At 39.1% G+C, this 22,864-nt stretch overlaps 1 protein-coding gene across 7 annotated transcripts in view; it reads left to right on the top strand.

Moving 5' to 3' along the window:
- The window catches only part of marchf7 (membrane-associated ring finger (C3HC4) 7), a 32,208-nt gene that overhangs the window by 2,841 nt on the left and 6,503 nt on the right, over positions 1–22,864 (top strand). For 3 of the 7 annotated variants that reach the window (XM_079628215.1, XM_079628216.1, XM_079628212.1), the window contains exons 2-7: positions 2,299–2,401; positions 12,384–12,573; positions 20,122–20,283; positions 20,696–20,861; positions 20,997–21,173; positions 21,749–22,856. In XM_079628215.1, the coding sequence (XP_079484341.1) occupies positions 2,397–2,401; positions 12,384–12,573; positions 20,122–20,283; positions 20,696–20,861; positions 20,997–21,173; positions 21,749–22,856 (1,808 nt within the window). In that variant the 5' untranslated portion in view covers positions 2,299–2,396. Of the gene's footprint in view, positions 1–2,298; positions 2,402–8,909; positions 9,193–12,383; positions 12,574–20,121; positions 20,284–20,695; positions 20,862–20,996; positions 21,174–21,748; positions 22,857–22,864 lie in introns of those variants that run through there. The other 4 variants (XM_079628217.1, XM_079628213.1, XM_079628218.1 and 1 more) reach the window with 3 other exon arrangements.

Below are 22,864 nucleotides of genomic sequence, written 5' to 3' on the forward strand. Positions count from 1 at the left end.
GCCAGTGGTATTTTTGAAAGCATCAGCGAGTATAGAGGGGACGCATTCGCTTACCAATTTATGCATGCGTTCATTGATCCTCTCTGACCCCCCTCCTCACCTGTAGAGATGAAGGTGGGTGAAAAGAGATGCTTATGGAGGGACACGGAGAGGCAGGCAGACCTCCAGGGATCAGTGCTCCGAAGAGTGGGAGGACAAGACGAGGCGATCGTGTGCAAAACGTGCATCTGAACATGTGTGTTTATCTGCGATCATCAGACCACCGCGACCACAATAAGAAAGCCATAATTGTGTGTAGATGTGTGTGTGCACACATGATGGCAATATTCCTCCCTCTTGAGTGACTATGTGTATAACCTCCTCCCCTCTTCCAGCAGAGACACACCGGGGTTTGTAATTGTGTTGGTGGTTCTTCATTAGAGCCTGTGTGTGTGTGTGTGTGTGTTGGGGGTTGGGACGTGGGTGGGTGGGTGAGGAGCTGAGGCTCTTAGGACTATGAGCTGCGTCATTAACGGAGGCTGGGCCTCTCTGCATGCAGCCAGAATGTCAGCCGTACCTCGGTCATTTGAAACATAATAAGCACAAGTACAATGAGTGCAATGCAAGCCTGCTGGGGGAGGGGGTAAGTGGAGGGAACACTGCCTGTCTCTTCCATTGGGCTGGGGTTTTTTTCTTAAAGGGCTTGATTAGAAGATATAATATCCTAGCGACTAATAACTGGTAAAGATGATCTCCCTCGAGACTGATGGAAACCAAATTAATGTGGCGATTTGGATTTAATTGTTATTTTTCTATTAGGGTGCATAAAGACAGAGGAGATGTCCATCTAGAGTGGGAGCTGTGCTTGCAGCTATTGATTTTTTTTCTTTCTTTCTCACCCCTCTCTCTTTCTCTCTCCAACACAGATTTTAATCATCTCAGAACACCACATTCCCTAATACCATTAACAACACTAACCTTCCAGCGCCACAAAAGCGTTTAATTTCCAATGACACAAATTTCTCTCCAAGAGACTCAAATAGTGTTTTTACGCAATTTGCTGGCCTTAAGGTTTTGCTTGCTGCAATAATTGAATTGCGATCCTCTCACTTAGTCTTGCATAAAATCACCAGGCAAAGAGCTAATCAGTGCAAAAGAGACAATAGTTTCCTCGGTTTGCCTTATTAGCCTGTTTTAAAAGAGTAAAGAGCATTTTTCTCCCGACTGACTTTGGAGCAACCGATGTTGCGTCGGAAACCGCGTCGGACTGACAATTAGAGTCGAACACCAATGCAACCAGAAATGTATTCAAGCTGTTTGTTCCTCTGTCAGTGCTGCTGTTTGTATCCATAAATAAAAGATGACCTTTAAATGTTTACATAATTTATACAGCTATAAATTCTTAATATATCTGACTGCAAATGAGAGAGTGAGTCGCTTGATTATGGTTCATAGTAGAGTTAAAATACAGGTTGTCTGGTGTGATATATACACACACCTGTATGCGAGTCAGCAAGGAAAACCATTTTTATATTTGACTGGGGCAGAGGCTATCTTCTCTACCTATCAATGACTAAGCATATATTTATGTGTGTGTGTCTGTGTGTGTGTGTGTGTGTGTGTGTGTATATATAGCTGTTTTATCTCTGGGAAAATGTTTAGTTATATTTAAAAGATATAAAAGTGGTCATTTTGGCTTTAAATTAACATTATTCATATTACAATGCAGCTCAGAAGGTTACGGATTATTACATCATTCATTACCAGAATATAAAATGAAACCCATTAGCTGGTAAATTTATCAGGAACTGTAAAATGACATAGTTTTATTTTACTGATTGAATAATAGTCTGATCTTGCTGACTTAAGTGATTCAAATCAAACAAATACAAACTGTCTAGTAAAGAAAACTCTCTTAATCAGAGTGTCTTTACTTTATGTGGGGTTTACATGTGGCATGTTCCCTGCATTAATCCACCAAAACAATAAATGTGATAAGAAAATCACTTTGTGACAGGTGCAGTCGACAGCTGCAACACAATAGCCTGCGTTGTATAAGGAAAAAAAACAAGCAAAATCATTTAAAAAAAATAATAATACAAATTATGCAAAATACAGTTTCAAGGTCATCCGAAATACTTTCTCATATGGCAATAAATTACATTTGCGCCCTGGTCATGACGCTTCAGTGTGTATAGCGATTATTATCATAATGGCTGCACATAAGCTGACCTTTGACCTATGGATGTAATGTTTCTGCAAAGGCATGAGAACAGATGCTTACCTATTTTCTTCTTCTTCTTCTTCTGTTTACTGTAGGTGCATCATCTCTATGTGGGGAAAGTCTTGTTAATATGGCGGCGATGAGGTAAACAGATAGGAAGTGATGGAGTGGCAGACCCACGGGGGATAACCACATGAGGTGTGACAGACCACTGACATCAGCCCTTGTTCTCTTGCTCGCTCGCTTACTCTCTCCATCTCTCTCTCCCGCACACACACTCATTTCCAGGAAGGGGTCATTAATGTGAGGAGAAAAAAAACCCCCGAATCTAGTCATGGCTTTAAAATGGAGCATCTCCTCATAACGATGCAGTCATTCCTAACGGGTCTGAGTCAGGCTGCAGATCTCACAGGAGAACAGCACAACCAAGGTTTTAATTCCTCCATTTAAGAGACAAAATACATCATAGTTTTACATTTTATTTGAGAGTAACTCCCTTAAGTGGTAGCAGAGTTCATCTAAACCTGGCCAATAAACTGATAAAAATGATCCGCTTTTCTTACACACCAGCCCTCTATATAAAACTACAGCAGTGGTTCTAACATCCGTACAGTAGTTAAATGTTCACATTTAACAGTCGTAATTGACATTTTCCCTCGCTCCCTTCAGCAATGATATATCAAAGAGTGCATCAGCCGCCGGAGGAGGAGAGAAAACATTAGGAGGATTAATAAAGGGGGGAGGGAAATAGATTGAGCGTTCACCAAGATCAGTAAAATAGGATCTGTCAAGCAACCCTGCAACATCCATCCTTTGGAGAGAAAAAAAGGGGGAAAAAGACAGAGGTACATTTTCATGGATGGAAGGAAGGAAAAACAGAGGCCAGCCTGTGCGGCTGATCAATTTCCCGAGATTAGCTTTCAGCGGCTGTGCCTGCTTCCATTTGTAAAGATAATATTATTTAATAACCCTTTTGGGTGACTATTTAAATTATCATACTGCCTACAGTGCAAGGCGCTAATGGAAATATTTAACATAAATTCCCTTTAAAAAATGAGGCCTTAAACAACAGTTGTAAGAATTATTCTGAAATTAAAGGAGTGTGCATAAATGATTCTCCCTGGCGTTGACGTGCTGTTCTCAATTACATTCTGCTCAACTGGAACAATGGAACGATGCTAGCGTGCCGCTTTATCGCGCATATATATGCACTGTTGCGAATGTCATACGGAAGCTATTTATGGCCACTAGCATCGGTGCCAAGGGCATTGAAAACAGGGATGTTATTGAATCAATTCTGAATGTGCAAAAGAGCAGCACAACGATAGATCAGGTAAAGCCCGGCCTCTGCGAGGTTAACCCGTACCAGGATGTTCTCCACCTGAAAAACGATAGGCTTTTGTGGTACTTTCAAAGACAGACATCTGAAGATCCCAAACGAAGGAAGAAAGAGCCAAAGCTATAAGCATTCCTTAGTCTTACTCGAGATCAACTTCTTTTTTAATGATCTCATTTCAAAACACCTTCCTGCGGACCTCCCCTTTCCTGTCTGGCTAACGTTAAATTGCATAATGCCAACTGAACGCTTGCATTTGTTCTCCCTTTCCCTTCTCAGGAAATCTATTTAAATTTTCACGCCAACTGTCAGTCTGCATCAAACCTTGATTTATGCAAAAACAACGTCTGCTTTAATTAGTCATTTCGGCTCAGTGCTGCCTGTGCTCTAGGCGCTGAGCGGGGTCAGACATTCAGAGGAACCTCCTTTTTGAATGATCAAAACTAGGCCATCAGCAACACCGTGATAATAGCCATGTCTCAACACCACAGCAGCATGCGAGAGTGTGTGTTCGAGTGTGTTTTTATCCCCCATGAGCCGTCCATCTCCACTCAGCAGGGTGGTTTTGGGTGGAGCTCGGAGTAATCACAGCAGTCACTGTACACCTGGAGGACTGGAAAATAATAAACAACTAACAGGTAGTTTTCCCCGTCAGCTCTCTATACTTGCAGGCACTCGAGAAAGAGAGAGAGAGAGAGAGAGAGAGGGAAAAGGAGCAATGTTTACACAGCAATATTACATTAATCAAGACAAAATTATCTCAAATACACCACATTATGCTCTTGTACGGGATTAGCGTCCGTGATCTTCAAAAACGAAAGTAAACTACACCATGTGTTTTTGCTCGTTTCGGATTGCAACACTTCTTGATTACCACAATCGCAATCACGTAGAGCAAACAAAAGTGGCTGCAAGCTTGTGCTAATTTCACAGACTGACATTTCAGATGAAAAATTCACCAGGCAGATGCTCGGAAGAGAGCAGTTCTCTTGTCAGATGTTGGGGAAGTGCGTGTGAGATGTGAGTAACGACAGTCACATGAACGGGAGGGCAGACAAACTTATTCTCACCAGCAATTCTATTTCGGGGTCTGTGTGCTGCCTTTGCCGACTGAAGTGGCATTGTGTCCTTTGTGAAAGCATGACCCTCTGAGAGGTGCGTTCATTTGCTGTGAACCTCGGCCAGGAAAAAAAAGCAGGAGGCTGGAGACCAGGGGAAGGCGTGGGAAAGCGACTAGAGAACGAGCGAACGGTGGAAAAGCCGAGCGATCTGCAGGCATTCCTTTGTGATTACACATCTGTGGAGAAGGAGGCCAGACATTCTTTCAGCCAGTGTCTGAAGCTGCTGACTTCTACCCTTGATCTCTGCGCTGTTTTTTTCTTATCTGAAAAAAACAAAAAAAAAGACAAGAAACTCAGCTGTGAACGTTTTATTTGGTGACTGGAGACTGTGTTTCCTAATACAGAGGCATGACGCTCGCTGAATCAGCCCCTTTCAACTTTGTACTCTGATTTAAAGTCTCAAAACTCAAGCTTGCGTCCTTGTTCTTATGAGATTTCAGTGCTGAGCACTCATGTTCAGCACTTCCTTCCTCTTTTGCAAACATAAACCTCAGAACCCTTCCTTAATCCAGTCATCCACTGGTGGGAGGCCGAACATGACAGCAGACGGACAAGGCAAACACTGGTGGGGGTGGTGCTTGTGTTCCGTCTTTGTTCTGATGCTGACCTCTTCATTAAAGGGCCTTTGTCACCATGTAAGGATTAAGAGTGAAAGAGAGCTCTTCTTCTGCTAGTCAGGGTTCAAATCTGTCTCCTAATAAAACGCTCTTCCATATGTGCACATCAATGCAACGTGGCAGTGATCTTTTACTACATTTGCTTGAAAGATTTCAAAGATGTTTTCCTCTCGCCCTACTCTTTTAAAAACAGATTTAAGCCAGACAGTGGCGGAGTTTTGTAAAGTAAACCAGTTATTAAATAAAGTAGTTCTTAAGTAACTTATCTCCGGCCATGATCAATGACCCAATTATGAAGAATTAATTTAATATTCTCGAGAAATAAAGTCTAAGGCCTGCTGTTTAATTCATTTAACTGTTCAATCAAAAAATGAATGCAATTGAAAACGCATTTCATATCAGCTATCAGTCTTCCTAGACCAAGAAATTGATTTTTTTCTAAGCTTGCGTTCATAATGACAAATTGTTTGCCTCGGTTAGTCAAATATATGAATATAGCTAGAGTATTTTAAGACACTGTAACTTGTAAAGCAACATATTTGTTTGCATTGTTCATTATTGTCTTATTATCACACTTTGATATATTTTTAATTACCACAGTGAGTGACAGGATAAATGCCATGTGGCTGTGAGTAAACACATGTGAAACAGTGCAGTCATTACTGTATCAGATGCATGATACCGCCCTCTACTGGACAGGCAAACAAATAGCCAAAGCTATAAAAACCACAAAAAAGCTTTTACAAATGCCACTTTGTTCATTTTTGTGTTTTATTTATTGGATTTCTTTTTTTACTTTTATTTACTCTGAATGACACTTGACAACATACCAGTATTTATTAGAATGTATTTCACATTACTGGCTTTGTATTCCGCCTGCAGTTTTAAGTTGTACAACATAACTATTTTCATTATTCAATGAATTATACAACACTATGACTAACAAATAACAGAAAAGAAAGAGAGAGAAAAAAGACAAAACCCCAAGAGGAAATACACAATTACATGTGTAGACAAAATTCTGAATAGAATACATAAATAAGTTAGTTTTAGTTGTTTTTATTCAAGGAGTCAATTTACAGCCTGGATTCACTCAGTAAGATCTTAAGTTGTGTTTTCTATTAGAAATTTACTTTACTATATATATATATAGAGAGAGAGAGAGAAGGCAGGTTCAGAAAAACCCTCGAGTGACTGCAAAAGATCTGCTGCAAGACTTGGTGGCAACAGGCACTGAGGTTTCAGCATGCACAGCAAGCCGCGTATTAAACACATGTGGTTCCAAATACGCACACTTGCGGTCTTGGCCACTTGAGAGCGTGTAGACACGACAGGAAGTAAGTGCACAAGACTGTCCCATGTCTTAAAAATGCCAAAGAGCAGTGCAATACACACTAAACTGTCTTCTGTTAGTTACATAGCGACTACTGAACAGACAGGTAGAAGTTTATTTTAAAATGCAAATGATAAATAAAAGCTCTGTAAACACTTGCATTTTTATGTGTGACTATAATAAGTGTGTCCCGTCGAGTAATCAAAAGTTCTACTCACATTTGCAGTCTTTAAAGGAACACTCCGACTTTTTGGGACTTTAGCCTATTCAACTTATCCCCCAGAGTTAGATAAGTCCATACATACCTTTTTCATCTCCGTGCGTGCTATAAGTCTGTTTGACGCACCCACCGCTAGCCTAGCTTAGCACAAAGACTGGATGTAAATGGTTGCAGCTAGCATACTAATCCAAATAAGTGACAAAATAACGCAAACATTTTCCTATTTACATGTTGTGATTTGTATAGTCACAGAGTGTACAAAAAACAAAGTCACATGAGACACAGACATATTTTAACCGTATAAATACTGGGAACTATGTTCTCTGAAGGCGAAGCACTGCTACTTGAGTGGAGTGATAACCGCAGCACCTGAGACATCACGTTGGTTTTGTTGACAGAAGAAACAACGGCGCGTCTCAGGTGCTGCGGATATCACTCCGCTCAAGTAGCAGTGCTTCGCCTTCAGAGAACATAGTTCCCAACTTCCCAGTATTTATACGGTTAAAATATGTCTGTCTCATGTGACTTTGTTTTTTGTACACTCTGTGACTTTACAAATCACAACATGTAAATAGGAAAATGTTTGCGTTATTTTGTCACTTATTTGGATTAGTATGCTAGCTGCAACCATTTACATCCAGTCTTTGTGCTAAGCTAGGCTAGCGGTGGGTGCGTCAAACAGACTTATAGCACGCACGGAGATGAAAAAGGTATGTATGGACTTATCTAACTCTGGGGGATAAGTTGAATAGGCTAAAGTCCCAAAAAGTCGGAGTTCCTTTAAGCTTGAACACTTGGGCCAAATAGAGGAAATACGTCATGCAAGTAGACAAGTGGTCAAGTGCAAAGACCCCAAGTGTGGGTATTTGGACAAGGCATTCCATGCAATAACTCCACTACTGACCCAAAGGCACAAGAAAATGTGGCTTTATTTTGCTCAAAATCATATAAATAAGCCACCGGAGGTTTGGGATTCTGTTCTAAGATGATGTATTCATAGAAGTATCAGGAAATCCTAGGAGAAAACATCATGCCGTTAGGAAGCTGAAGCTTGGGCGTCATTGGATCTTCCAACAGGAAAATGATCCCAAGCATACACCTCAAATTCCACCAAGGCTTGGTTGCAGAAGAAGTCCATGGAAGATCCTAGCGTGGCCATCACTCACCTGACTTGAACCCTATAGAAAATCTCTGGTGGGATTTAAAGAAGGAGGTTGCAGCACGCAAACCCAAGAATATTACTGAACTATAGAGGCCATTGCTCATGAGGAATGGGCTAATATTCCTCAGAAACGCTGCCAGACGCTTGTGTCTGGTTATACATCTAATTCGCAGCCGGTCGTAACAGCAAAAGGGTGTTCTACTAAGTACTAAAAATGCTTGCCAAGATGGGGTTGAATAATTTTGAAACTGCAGAAGTCATTAAAAGTTGCATTTTCAGTTGAATTTGGGTAAACCACATTTGTTGTGTTGAGCTATTTTAATTAGCCTATACTTTTGTTTGATTTGTTCATCGCAAATAGCTGAATGTCTGTACATTTTGCCAATAAACCTGATATGCTTGAATTATTTTGAATTATTATATCATACATATATTACAAATATGCATGATATAAAAGTTGATGTTGACACACACACACACACGCACACACACACACACACACACACACGCACACACACACACACACACACACACACACACACACACACACATACAAATGTGTGTGTATTTATATAATCTTTATCTTTTTTTAAATAATTTATGTAGCCTATATACATTTTTCACCAACAAGAGTCTTGAATAGTCCTACTAAATGTGCTTATTAATAGGCCTACATTTCTGTCTTTTGCACCAAATTGTAACAGTGAACAAAATTTTGAAAACTAAATGTTGCCTAAAGCAGCTTCAGGGAAATGTTTAGACAACACAATGATTTAATTTAGCCTTTTTTTCTTTTTTTTCATTGGCCGCAAACACTGCCTTATTGCTGCATATAATCAGTGGAAATGTCAAATATTATCTTGGATTTTACAACCTAACACATCATTTTGTTGTTATAGTTTACAGGCATCTTTACAGACTCTTGTCAATGCACAAGGGAAAGAGGGCGGGGTGTATTTCAATACGCTGCCGTTCACTGGCAAGTGCGGCTGTCAATCAGCCTACGCGAGCTACGATACGCGTTTCCTGCGGGCGTCCGCTTACACTTTAAACCACGTGACCCTCCCTATATCAACACACGGACGCCATTAATAATAAAGGCAGAGAGACGGAAAATCAGAGGTGAGTTCACACGGAAGTGATACCATTTGGAGCATTTTAACCCGATGAGATTTGGTACGCTTTAACGGGTCGCGTTTGGTAAGTGCTAATGTAAACGCATGCGGATTAATTGCATTCGTTTACCAAACGAGATTTATTCTGGTTGTATACACGAAGTGTCCCGGTTAACAAAAACAAGGCCTAGACATCTGGCAGACTGCTGGTTTATTAATGCGACTGACTTCTGGGATCACATGCGTAGTCTAACGGGTCAGTTGTGCATGTAACGAACATGCCCTGTTTTTAACGCGTTGGGTTTAATCAGTGATGAATTGGAGCAAAAGCTTTTGTTCAGGATAAATAACGTTACTCCGTGTGTTTACCTCCTCTGTGAGCCATTTGTCTTTTAATGTACCTGTAACCCGAGAGCTGTGCTGAGCTAATGCAAATCACTGACATCTCTCGCCAGTTTGATATGCATCAGCTGTGGTTTACAATCATAATCCTGATGTTTGACCTGTCATATTCAAACCAGAGAACCAAACTGGAATTGAACGTTGTGGTCAGGAGACCAGAAAGACATTTTGAGAGGTCAATGTTTATAAACCACCATTTTGATCTAAAATATCATTAATGGGTCAAATTTGCACTTGTTGACACTTAACATATTGCTGATGCACAGCCCTGAAATCAGGAAAGAGCACATATGTGATACAAAAGTACATTTTAAGAACCTCAAAAAAGAGAAATGCATGTAAGCAGTTACTTAAATTTATAGGTGTACTCTTTATTGTGATTTTGTTGAGGGTACAAGCCTGGATTTAGTTTAATAAAATGTTCATGCACAGGTTGCATAATCGGTGAACAAAGCCAGAGGGTTTAACACACGGGCGTTTAACTTCTTGTTGTGCCTTCTGTAAAAAACACGCCCTGATGTTAATGTTTTTCTCGTTGTTCTTTTCATGTACTTTTAGCTCTAAGATGGCTTTTGCAAATGTGAAGTAGGGATGTTGATCTACGAAAATGTACTCCAAAGTATTTCCAAGTATTTTCCCCAAAATGTAAAATAGGCATTTTTAGTTCCTTGTATGGTTTTCTTTCTTCTGTCAAATTCAAAAGAAGTTTACCAGACTGTCTTCTCATTTCCACACAATGAAAGTAAATGAAGACCATAGCAATTTTCAGCCTTTTTCTCAAACAAAGCTGTCGTATGGCTTCAGATTACAATATAGTGCAGATTATGGTGTTTGTTTTGTACCTTTTGTTGTATGGAAGATAGCAGAACAGACATTCAGAAGGAAGTGTTAAATGATGCAATAAATGCATCGTATCAAACTAAATGGCTTGGTGCAGTAAGTATTTCTGCTACAACATTCAGTATCTAAATGAGTAGCCTATACATTTCAAGTACAGGGTTTGTCCTGTAATATTCCCTTTCTAACTTGCTCTTTTTCTGCCGGACACCTGACTAAAGCAGTGCTTTCATGCCTTCAGGTTAAGTTTAGCAGCGTTCTCACTTGGCAAATGTGATTTGGAAAAAGCTTGACATACAGCAGAGAGCTTTCATTGCATGAAGGTGCTATTTTGATACTACTCAACTGTAGAAAGGAGGGTATTTATAGATGACTTGATGAAGGGTGCAGTAGGAAGGGGTATGGAGGGGTTTATAAAGTGTTATGATGTCTGGTAGAGGTGCTCTATACTCCCTGTGTGTTTAAGGAAGACAACAGGGTTACTTATTATTGGTAAAGTCAGGTATGTGTGACGAAACTGTGGGCCAGTAAACTGATTACCAGTGTGGTTTTGATAGCAGTTAAAAACATTCTTCAGGTTCAGTTAGCCATTTTCACTCATACTTCAAGACTTTTGGATGAACTAATATTTCAAGTACTATGTTTACTCTCCCTCATGTTGTTCCAAACCCTTGTGACTTTGTTTCATGACGCATGAAAGGAATTTCCAGAAACCCAGAACCCAGAAAACTTTTATTCTCGGAACACAAGTGAAAATGTTTTTTATTTTTTTAAACGACTGTATTTGCATGCTTCAAAAAAATATACCGTTCCGTTTAGTGTTTTTTTTAATTTTTTTATCTAAGTCTTCTCAATGGACATGATTGTTTCATATGATGTACAGATTCAATTTAGGCTCTTTGATCATTGCACCTATATAGAGGACATCAAATGTGGTAAACAGAAGTTCAACAATACTTGACCATTGAAAACAAACCTCATTGGTTCTCGCATGTCAAAAGTGTGTTTGAGCTTCCATTTGCCTTTTTTGATGTGCTCTATGCATGCGCGTTGATCAATCTGTATGCAACAATGGCGGACTAAAAAAACAACCCATGGCATAGTTTAAAAGTAGACAAATTCTGCAGGAAAACTGCGGACTTGGCAACACTGGTCTTAAATTAATTCGAAAGTAATCGCTTTTGGACCAATATAATTGGATACATGCAGCTCTTAAAGTGACAGCAGCCTAATATTCCTGCGGTGTTGCTGTCTGTGTTTTTAATGGTAATCAAACAGAACAAAAGACAAAAATGAGACTTGATCCAATAACTTTTGTAACTTTAATAAGGATTAATATATATTTAATTTATACACTGAAGAATATGAACTGTTATTTTACATTTGATTACTTTATTTCTCTACCTGAAAACTACTGTTAGACCTTGCTGAAAAGCACTGTTTGTTTCATATGAATCTTTTTTTCTGTTGTACATCCTGCTGAATGTTAAATGGATCCGATCCATGTTCAATAGAATTTGATGCATCAAACCTGCTAGTATACTTTAATGCATGCGTTTTTGAACTTGAAAACATGATTAAAACACTAATTTATTTTAATGTCAGAAGTACAAATAAGAGAGCAAGTGACAAACGTTGGAATCGGACAATATTTAATTGCTAGCGTATTAAAAGATATATAAAATCTTATCGGTGCATCCCTATTAAAAATATCTAATGGGTTTTAGAACATCACATATTAACAATGTGCTGGTTGTTTTTTTTACTATGTAATTACAATGAGTCTGAAGCAGTCAAGAAAGTAACTGTCATAAGTTTGGAGCAATGCGATTTTTGAGTAGCCTACATGGCTATTCCTTTAAAATCATTAAACTGCTGGAAGCAACTTGTAATGCTTGACAGGTAATGGGAGTACATGACAAAAGACATGCCTAAAACGTATCATTACCAATCCTGTTTTTAAATGGAATTTAGCGGTGACTGCTGTCATAGGTATGCGGCTGTAACGTTATGTGTGTGTCTTGTCTCTCGGTACAGTTCAGAGATGGATTCGAAGTCTCGTCGTTTTCCGTTTGCTGTCTCCAGCTCTTCCTCGCTGTCATCACCTTCCTCCTTGTCCTCCTCATCTTCAGCGCTCAGTGCGAGTCGGCTCTATGGCAGAGGGAGCGTCTTGGGAAGAGATCGCTTCAGCAGGGAAGCTTCTGTCAAGTTAGACTCGGACTATCAGGTATTAGTCACATTAATTTGCTATATTTCTGTTCACACCTACAAGTAGTGTAGCTTAAGTCTCTTTCACTAGATCACTAACCTCTTGCTCACTCCTCTCGCTGAACCAGTCACCCAGAAATACATATGTTATTCCTGTGTAACCTAGTGTAGTTAAAGGAGTGTTACAGGATTTGTAGTTCTATTGACCGCATCTGTGATATGATATTGGTTGCCACAGAAAATAACTTTGACTTTTCCTTTAGATTAAATGAAAGTCTATGGGGGAAACATGTTTCATGAGTTCCCTCAATTCAAGTTGATTATCCCTCAGTGACCCAAACAAAAAAACACATGAATAGCATTGCTTTGTTTTTTTAAATAAAAAAAAAGTTGCAAAATGCCACACTGGGCAATTAGGTTTGATACAATTTTACCACATTTGTTTGATACAGTATGTAAAAGTTTTATATTCATAACTTGGTTTGTCACACAAATATATTTGAAAAATTATATATTTGAACCAGTAAGGATTCAGTCATGAAAAGTTAAGAAATTTCACTGTACACAGCTTTTAAATACTGTAATATTCATGAAACAAAACTGTATAAAAAAATCAATTCGACATGAAGAAACAGCTCAGAAAAGTCAACAAATTGAATTGTGTACAAATTATTGATTTAGGATCCATTATATGAGAATAGAAAAAAAAATTTTGGGTAAGTTAACCCAAAAATTTACATTCTGTCATTAATCACCCTCATGTCATACCATTTCTGTAAGATCTTTGTTCATCTTCGAAACACAAATTAAGGTATTTTGATAATCCGTGAGCTTTCAGTCCCTCCATTGGGAGCAACGCAATTTACACATTCAAGGTCCAGAACGATAGGAAAGACATTAAAGTTATCCATGTGACTCCAGTGGTTTAACTTTCATTTTATGAAGTGACACGAGTGCTAGGGGTGTGCGATATTACGATTTTTGATCGTGGACGATTAAAATGTCTCCACGATCTGCTTTTGAAGAAATATCGTAGGATCGTGCATTTTATCAGTTTGCATTTCTGGCGCCTCCGTCTCAACATACTGTACAGCGTGACGTATATCCAAATGAAATGCAGAGGAACGGGACACTGTAGTTCATAATTTATTATTTGCAAGTGCTTTAAAGCCTTACCGGTTAAACATGTCATTCGCTGCTGATGCGCTGTTCTAACTGAGCGCAAACACCCGACGTGCGCACATGCACTAAAAGCCTGTCTAACAGCGTCTGATTACTGGACTAAGTTATCTTTTGAGTCTTGTTGCGCTAATACTGTCAAATACACACAAGGTTTACATAAACAAAGTTGGTTATGTCTAAAGTGAAAGAACAATTGAAAAAAAAAAAAAAAAATCTACTTGTCAAATGCGTGTAGACTCGTTGCGCGCAGATCTTAAAGTGACAGTAGCCCTCAGAGGTGGAAAGTAACGGATTACATTTACTCGCGTTACTGTAATTGAGTAGTTTTTTTGTGTACTTCTACTTTTTTAAGTAGTTTTTAAAATCTGTAATTTTACTTTTACTTAAGTACGTTTTGTTTGAAGTATTGTAATTCGCTCCATTTTTAAATCATATCCGTTACTGAGTAAAAAATAAATAAAATAATAATTTACAAGGGAAAAATAAAATCGCGCTCCGGAAACTACTACATTGATTGAAGGGCGGGAGAACCGTCTATGGCGAGAACAAACGCGCAAAAAAGGTGATGCAGACCCAGCTAAAAGTGAAACGCTGTCGAATTCTTATGAAGCGAACCATATGGGCAGTATGTGAATACTTTAGATGTAGGAAAAACGCGTGGTTGTCCTCGAGGATAGATATCCAATTTGCAAAAAATGTGGACGCAATGTGGCTGCAAAAGGAGGAAACATAGAACACCATCCATCTGTGCAGATAAAGGTATGTCCCGTTTGCAGAGTGAATCCCCGAATTCAAAATCCAAATGAAAATTAAATTTACATAACGCAGGTTCCACGTAAAACACGCAATGATGTAGGCTATATGAATAAATTGAAAGTAGAGCTGTGCAATAAATCGCGACATGGTCTCTGAATATTAAAGCGCAAAAAGACTGCTATGTAAATATGCTTGTTCTGCGTGCCTGTGTGAATGAGCTGCGTCGCGTCTGTAGCCTACTACATACTCAAGTATGCCTGATGCTCATTGTGTTTTCAGCGTCTCACAAACAATATGAGGACATGAAATAGGCTACATGAACATTTAGAGAGCTGCTCTGAGAGAACGCCTAATGAGCATTTTCATCATTTTATTTGAGAAAAACCATTGTCAAATACACTCTAAAACAGGTCTTCACAAGAACCCGTCAAAATAAAAGTTTAGTGTTACTAGGAGAAATTATGATAGAAATAGCCTACCGGTTTATTACTATTGTATGCCTACAATAGAACATACTTCTCAAAATAATAACAATAATAATTTGAATTTAAAAAAATGTAACATTATTTAAGGAATATCTTTTTTTGGGTCCATGGTTTAATTTAATAAATCTGTTCGGCAGAACTTTCCCAAAAAATAAAAGGATAAAGTTTACATTTATTTGTATTAAATCATAAAAAGAAACATTCATTTTCTGAATAAAATACATTTCATAGGATTATTCTTAAACATTTTAATATATTATTAATGTTAAAAATAGTTAATCTAATGGTCATTGGTCAGTTATTGAATTTAGTTAATTAGACATATTTTATTGAAATTTTATTAAACAAAACAAACAAATAATTTTAAGTTTGTTATAATAAAAGCATTTGTTAAACCAAAAAACTGTTTTCATTCATTTAACTGTCATTTTTTTAACTGATGATAATAATAATAACAATAATTTAATGATACCGTTTATTTATTTATTAATTGATTAAAGGGATAGTTCACCCAAAAATTAAAATTAGCCCATGATTTATTCATCCTCAAGTCATCCTAGGTGTATGTGAAATTCTTCTTTCAAACAAATATCGGAGTTATATTAACAAATATCCTGCAGTGAATGGCCGTTTCTGTTTTGAAGTCCATAAAAGTGCATCTATCCATCATTAAAGTGCTCCTCACGGCTCCGGGGGGTTAATAAAGACCTTCTGAACCAGAGCGATGAATTTGTGTTAGAAAAATATCCATATTTAAAACTTTACAAAGTAAAATAACTAGGTTCCAGCCACACGAACATACAGATTCCACTTAAAGGGCACCTATTATGCAAAATTCACTTTTACATGATGTTTGAACATAAATGTGTGTTGGACTTAACTTACATCTTGTGAAAAGGGGCATAATAGGTGCCCTTTAAGTCTAAAGCGCAATTTATGCGAGGAATGCGACGTACTGCTGATATTTACGCTATGCCATGACGCACTACGCTACTTCGACGTCATAAATTGCGTAAGTTGTGCTATAGACGCAAGTAGACTGCGTTTGGCCGGAAGCTAGAATTTTACTTTGTAACGTTAAATATGGATTTTTTTTCTTAAACTCATTGCTTTGCTTTAGAAGGCCTATATTAACCCTGTATGGAGCACTTTTATGGTGAATAGAGGCACTTTAATGGACTTTTTAAATATAACTCTGAAAGAAGAATGTCATATACACCTAGGATGACTTGAGGGTCAATAAATCATGGGCTTATTTTCATTTTTGGGTGAACTATCCCTTTAACAGTAATATTTTCGGAGACATTGCCATACTGTGCAAATCTCATACCGTTACAACCCTACACGGGAGAGCCCCCCACCCCACCCCACCCCCGCTGTTAAAAAAGTAACTAAGTAACTTTTACTCTGAGTAAATTTTAAATGAGCTACTTTTTACTTTTACTTGAGTCGATTTTTAGACCGGTACTTTTACTTGTACTTAAGTAAAATTTCATTGAAGTAGTAGTACTTTTACTTGAGTACAATATTTTATTACTCTTTCCACCTCTGGTAGCCCTAATAGTAAACATGCTGCCGCTTGTCCTTAAAGGGACAGTTACCCAAAAATAAAAATGCTGTCATTATTTACTCACTCTCTAATGTTGTTCCAAACCTGTATTAATTTCTTTCTTGTGCTGAACACAAAAGAAGATATTTTGAGGAGTGTGGCTAACCGGGCGGTTGCTGGTCCCCATTGACTACCATAGTAGGAAAAAACTATTATGGAAGTCACTGGGGTACATCAACTGTTTGGTTACCCACATTCCTCCAAATAACTTTTATTTTCAACAGAAGAGGGAGACTTATTCGGGTTTAAAACGGCTTGAGAGAATTAAAATTTTTGGGAGAACTATCTAATAAAACAACAAAATACAAAGAGCATCTCACTCACTCTTGACTGAGAACTTTAATAGTAGCTTTAATAAGAATCAATGTAAAATGTATACAGTGAAGTCGATGTTGTTTTATTTTCATATTTGTTCATTTAATTAATTTCTTCAATGCTGTTAAATACACCTGTAGCTGAAAAAATAAAGCACTGTTTATTTAATTTGTATATTAAGTTGTGTATGTGTACCTTTGTTCTTAATTTTTAATAACAAAGAAAATGACAAAGATGTTTTATCTTCGCCACTTTGGCCTAAATGTCTGCCATTCTTTTTTATTTTATATTTTGTTACCTAAGGCTTTGTTTTTAAAATAGGGATATTAGTTTGGCTGTGATGCTCAGTCACTTGCAAAATAGTAAAACCAACATGAAAAGGAATCGTGATAAAATCGTGAATCGTGATTTTTCTGAAAAAAATCGTGATATGATATTTTTGCCATATCGCCCACCCCTAACGAGTGCTTTGTTTGCACAAAAAAACAACATAATTTTCCACTTTATTTACGAAATGATTGACCTTCAATCCAGTTGGGGGAGCACCACAACGCATGCATGTTGCGTTGACTCAAGACAGGAAGATTTTCTGTTGATAATATTATTTTGTACAAATATAGGTAATTTTTATTCGCAAACAAAACACTTGCGTCGCTTCATAAAATTGAGGTTAATCCACCAGTCACATTAATTACTTTAAGGGTACAATATGTACGCATTTTGTGTTAAAATATCCAAAAACCACTTGCACAGTGTTATATTTCTTTCAATTGTGTTCTTCCGTTATCCTAAATGTTTCCAAGAATTTGTAAATTAAGAGAAATTAAAGGACAAGTTTGGTATTTTACACTTAAAGCCCTGTTTACAGATCGTATCTGATGAAATAGAACGGTTAAGATTAAACTTTGGACACATGCTCCTGTCCCGAGAATTTTAGGTTTATTTAGCTTCCCCCCCCACCCCCACAATGGTTGTCTATGTGCACTGGCAGATTCCTTCCTAAAACACATTAAACTTTCGTTTACAAAGACGTGAAACTCACCAAGTGGTCAGGGGTGTTCACTGATATGATCCCAAAAAAAATCGCTGAAAAAGATGCTTTCCAACAGGTTTTATCGTAGTGTTTGCACATTCAATACAAGTCAATGGAGGTGGACAGTGTGAGGTACGATATTCCTCCGCCGCTTCTTCTTCTGCTTCTTCTGTGTATTCAATGAAATGCCAGCGGTTTGCTTGCAATTGGCAAAGGTGCATTATCGCCACCAACTGGTGTCTATTATTCAAGCTCTCAACGGAAGAATCTGGGTGTGACGCGTTCGGCAAAATAGGTCCACAAAAGCTAAATAAACCTAAAATTCTCGGGACAGGAGCATGTGTCCAAATTTTAATCTTAACCGTTCTATTTCATCAGATACGGTCTGTAAACAGGGCTTTAAGTGTAAAATACCGAACTTGTCCTTTAACAATTTTAAAAAGTGCCCGTCCCTGTTCCCATTTCGCCTGTCAATGACGTAATATCCGCGATATCCCTGGTTTCCGCTTGTACTGCTGTAGTTACCATGGTGACAGACGTGAACAACTGCATAGTGCGTAACATCTAGCTGCACGCTGTTGTTTCGTTCTAACATTATGGACCATGGCAAGCAGACTTCGGGACAAAAGGAGAACTAAAATGAGGATCAATATCAGCGTGGCATTTTCGAGATGCCGAGAACTCCACGTCCGTGACTAACTTGGACTTGACAGAGCTTCACAAGTCACGACTTGACAGAGACGCCGCTCTTGCACATACTTTATTAGACAGGTGAGCAAATGTACATAAACCAGAAAAATGTTATATAGCTCAACATGATGAAATGTTAGAATATGATCTGTATGTTATTCTAATGTTGATCTAGCTTACTGCTAGTCTCATATAGCAAACGAACTAACACATAGAATAACATTATAACTTTGAACACACTCAAATGCTGTTAGTATGATAGTGTGACGTTAGACCAAATGAAACCTTGCTGCGTTACCTCACAAGTTTAATTCGTCAAATAAACTGACTTGTGTGAGTAGTAATTCAGCACTTGCGGGTAGTTCGGTATTATTAAATGTCCTTATTCCTTTAAATCCACGGGACTCGCGTGTGGTGCTGTTATCTGTGTATTATTAGCAATCGCGACCTGCTTCCTACCACAGTCATGTTAAAAACATCATTGTATTCACTCATCCATAAACATTATTAGATCCTTCAGCATGACCGCAAGTCCCATCATTATGCTTATCACTGCGTCATCAACCTATGCCTTTGTTATTGTAAGAGGTCAGCGACCCCTAGCGATAAGAATTTTTTACATATTGTAGCTTAAATTATGTAATTAATGACTGAATTTTTCTTTTTGGGTGAACTAACCCTTTAATGCCCAGCACTGCATTTTTGCTATGCTTAAAAAAAATATCAAATTACGTACAAAGTTTCAGGGCACGTTAGCCTTTTAACATACCTACGGTAGATACAAATGAATACATTTGTTCCAAATGTGTTTTAAAAATGGTACACAAACTGTTTTCAGAGCGTCAGCAACTGTTTTATGTAGTGTTATTAGGTAATTAATTGCTTTATACAATATATAGCTAAATATTAACCTAAGGTACTAGAAGAGGCACTATGGCGATCGGTGTGCTAACTATTAGCATCTCATTTCCCTCATGCTGCTGGGGCTGTGGAAAGATCTTCGTGTTACACTGCCTTGGTTCACTGGGCTTTTTTTAGTGCACACTAGATTCCTGGCCCTGGTGTATCTCATGAACCTGTCAAGGTCTGTCGTGCTAGATAAAGTTACTGAAGCTCCCAGAATTGTTTTTGACCCTCCAGAGTTTTTTTTTTTTTTTTTTTTGGAAGATCACATCTTAGAACTTGGCTACATCACTACATTAGCCAGTGTTGAAGTGAACATTAAACAACATTGTCCACCATCAGCTCGTCCATATACAGTTTGCCACTGGGAATTTCTCGTCATAACAGAGCAGCAAACCACCCATGTGCTTGAGGAAGGAAACTATTTGCAGAGGCTTTGTGGTTTGCTGTTTTAGTCTGAATCTTGGCCCATACTTCTCTTTTATGATGTAGAATAAACAGTAGTTGGCAATTATCGTTTAGTCTCTTCCTGTCACGTTTATGTTCTGACGTCCATGTGTTGTGTGTTCATCTCATGTTTCCTGTGTGTTCCAGAGCTCCCGTCTGCTGAGCTCGCCAAGAGGTTACAGTTCAACTGAAAGCCGTCACTCCAACTGGAAGCTCTCTACTCCCATCTCCCTTTCCTCCTCTTCCTCTACTTCATCTGTCCATGATCGATCATGGACCGAATCCACCAGTGGGGACAGAGGCAGACTTGTAAATATTTTGCATATGTTTGAGGACTATGAAATCTGATTTTAACTGGGTTTTTTCAATTCTGACACTTTTTTGCTTCAAGTCTGACTATTTTTTTTCTTTTTTTTTCTTCGTTTTGTCTCCCTCCCTTATTTTAATGGTTGTGGTGTTTTGAACCATGAGAACGCGTCTAAAGCTTGTGCATAAATGTATGACTGTTTGTCTGAAGTTCTTTTAGTTTTATAAAGTGGCAAAATATGTGCATGAAATTGAATGATGTTATAATGAAAGTCATTGACTGGTGGAGCATTGACCGGTGTCTGATATGGGTCACGTTTGTATGTGAACAAAATCAGATTTAAGCAGAATTTGGATCTTTTGTGACCTTAATGTATGACATCCGACTGCCTGTGTTTGTGCACTTGCATTTCAGACAGACTCTGAGAGAAGACTGGGAACCTACTGTGGACTTCTTAACAAATCCCAAGACACAGAGTCTAAAAGAGCGAAACTTTCTTACACAAATAGAGCAGGAGTTTCCAGATCCCCATCCACATCTAAACCTACCAACCTAGCCAACTCCTACTCTACTTTAGGACGTATGTCACAGTAAAAAGTATTTGTAAACATTTTAAATGTGGCTTAAGTGTCCAAATACTGTAACTATAGTTAAAATTAAGCATCTTTTCAGTGTATGGATATATGGTGTATTAAAACATTGCTCTTGTCTTTAGATTCTTCGTGGAAAACCACCATTAGTCCTTTGTCTAGATCCTCCTCCTCATCATCCTCTTCGTCTACTCCATCAGAGGGTCCTTGGGCCCGCAGGGATTGGGAGAAGAGGGGGGATTTAGGACTAACCTCACTGGGGGAGTCTAGTTACCGGCCTAGTGGACTGACATCTTCATTGTGTATGTGCACACACACACACTCGGTTACATTTTAAACGGACACATTCATTCACTACCACTCTAGTCCACTCCTTTTTCTATAGTGTTTTTTTTTTTTTCTCTAAGTGGTTCTAGGCATAATTGGATGACTTTTAAAGTTTTCATCCATGTATTTTTATATGCATTATGGGATATTGCCCAACAATTCTGGATGAAAACATGGAATGCAGATCATTTCAAAATGCTTGCTTTAGTTTTTATAAATGTATATCATTTTTATTTTACATTGTAATGTGTACTATTAAGTTGTGTTATATACAGTACTATGAAAAGACACTTTTTTTTTTTTTTACTATCATGGTACCAATAGTTTCTCAAATGTTGCTCTGGTCCTGACTATTTCTGTTTTGCACCATAAGTTGTGTTCTTTTGAACATATGGGATTGAAACAGCTTTACTTGCAATTAATTTGAGGATTTTATATTTTTGATGTCTCTAACATCTTGCCATTTCTTCTTTAATTTTCTGCCCTCATTAGTATAATGTATACGGTTGTAGCCCATCAAGGTAACTATACGTTTCTTTTTGTGCTTTAGACCGTTCAGAGCGCGTTACATCCACCTATGCACAAGGTGCTCGACCCAAAGAGAGCCAGTACTCATCCTACAGAGAGAACAGTTCATCTAGTCGCCGTATCCAAACCGAGTACCTCCCCTCTCCTCTGGAGCGCAGCTCCCACAGGCTGACCACAGATTACCAGTCCAGTCTGTTCTCTCGCGATACACCACGCACCAGCACTAGCTCCACCAGAACCTCCACCTCTGTGTCGGACCCATCCCACCTCTCATCCTGGAGCTCCACCCCTTACACTCCCCTTACTGGCTGTAGCTCCAGCCCACCTTCATCTAGCCCCACCCCCACTCCCCTTCCTGCTCAGAATGGCAGCGACTCGGACGGCAGGCGAACAACCAGACGCCTGCTATCTCGACTTTTCTCCCGACGTTCCAGTCAGGAGTCAAACTCCACTGCCAGCTCTGCCTCTGATTCAAGGTCATTTGACTCTAGCCCAGATGAAGCCCTGCCCTCTGAAGCCCCTCCTCCAGTCAGTAGAGAAAATTTGGAAGCAGAGCTGAGGAATTCTGACCCCGTTCAGGCATTTTCGTTCTTGCGCAGACGCGGACCATCTCTCGCTCCCGTCAGGGAGAGCGCTGATGTAGGGCCCGAACAGGATTCGCTCAGGCCTCAAGCGGGACTGTCCTGGCTGAACTGGAACCGCTGTACCCCGCTGTTCTCTCGTCGCAGGAGGGAAGGGCGCGACGAAAGCGCCCGCTTGGGCCCTCATCGTTCATCCCAATTCCCTGAACGAGGTGGCAGTAAAGCGCCTGACCAAGGCACACATTGTGAAGATGATGATGATGATGATGATGATGACGATGATGAAGATGAGTCCTCAGAGGGTGCTACAGCAGCGCCCTCTTCTGGAGCCTCGGGTCTTTCTGCATCGCTTCTGCAGGACGGAGCCCGTCTGGCTGGACGGAGCCATGGCATTGGCCGGGTGATGACCAGCCCGCTCTTCCGTATGCCTGAGAATGTAATTATTGGTGTGGGAGTAGGAGCAGAGGGGAGGAGTCAAACTGATGAGCAGGCAAAAGACAAGCCCGTCTCCTCCAGAGACCCAGAGAGACTGCGAAAGATTCAGGAGAGGTCAGAGG

Source organism: Phoxinus phoxinus (assembly GCF_949152265.1).
Source record: "Phoxinus phoxinus genome assembly, chromosome: 11".
Taxonomy (NCBI): Eukaryota; Metazoa; Chordata; class Actinopteri; order Cypriniformes; family Leuciscidae; genus Phoxinus; species Phoxinus phoxinus.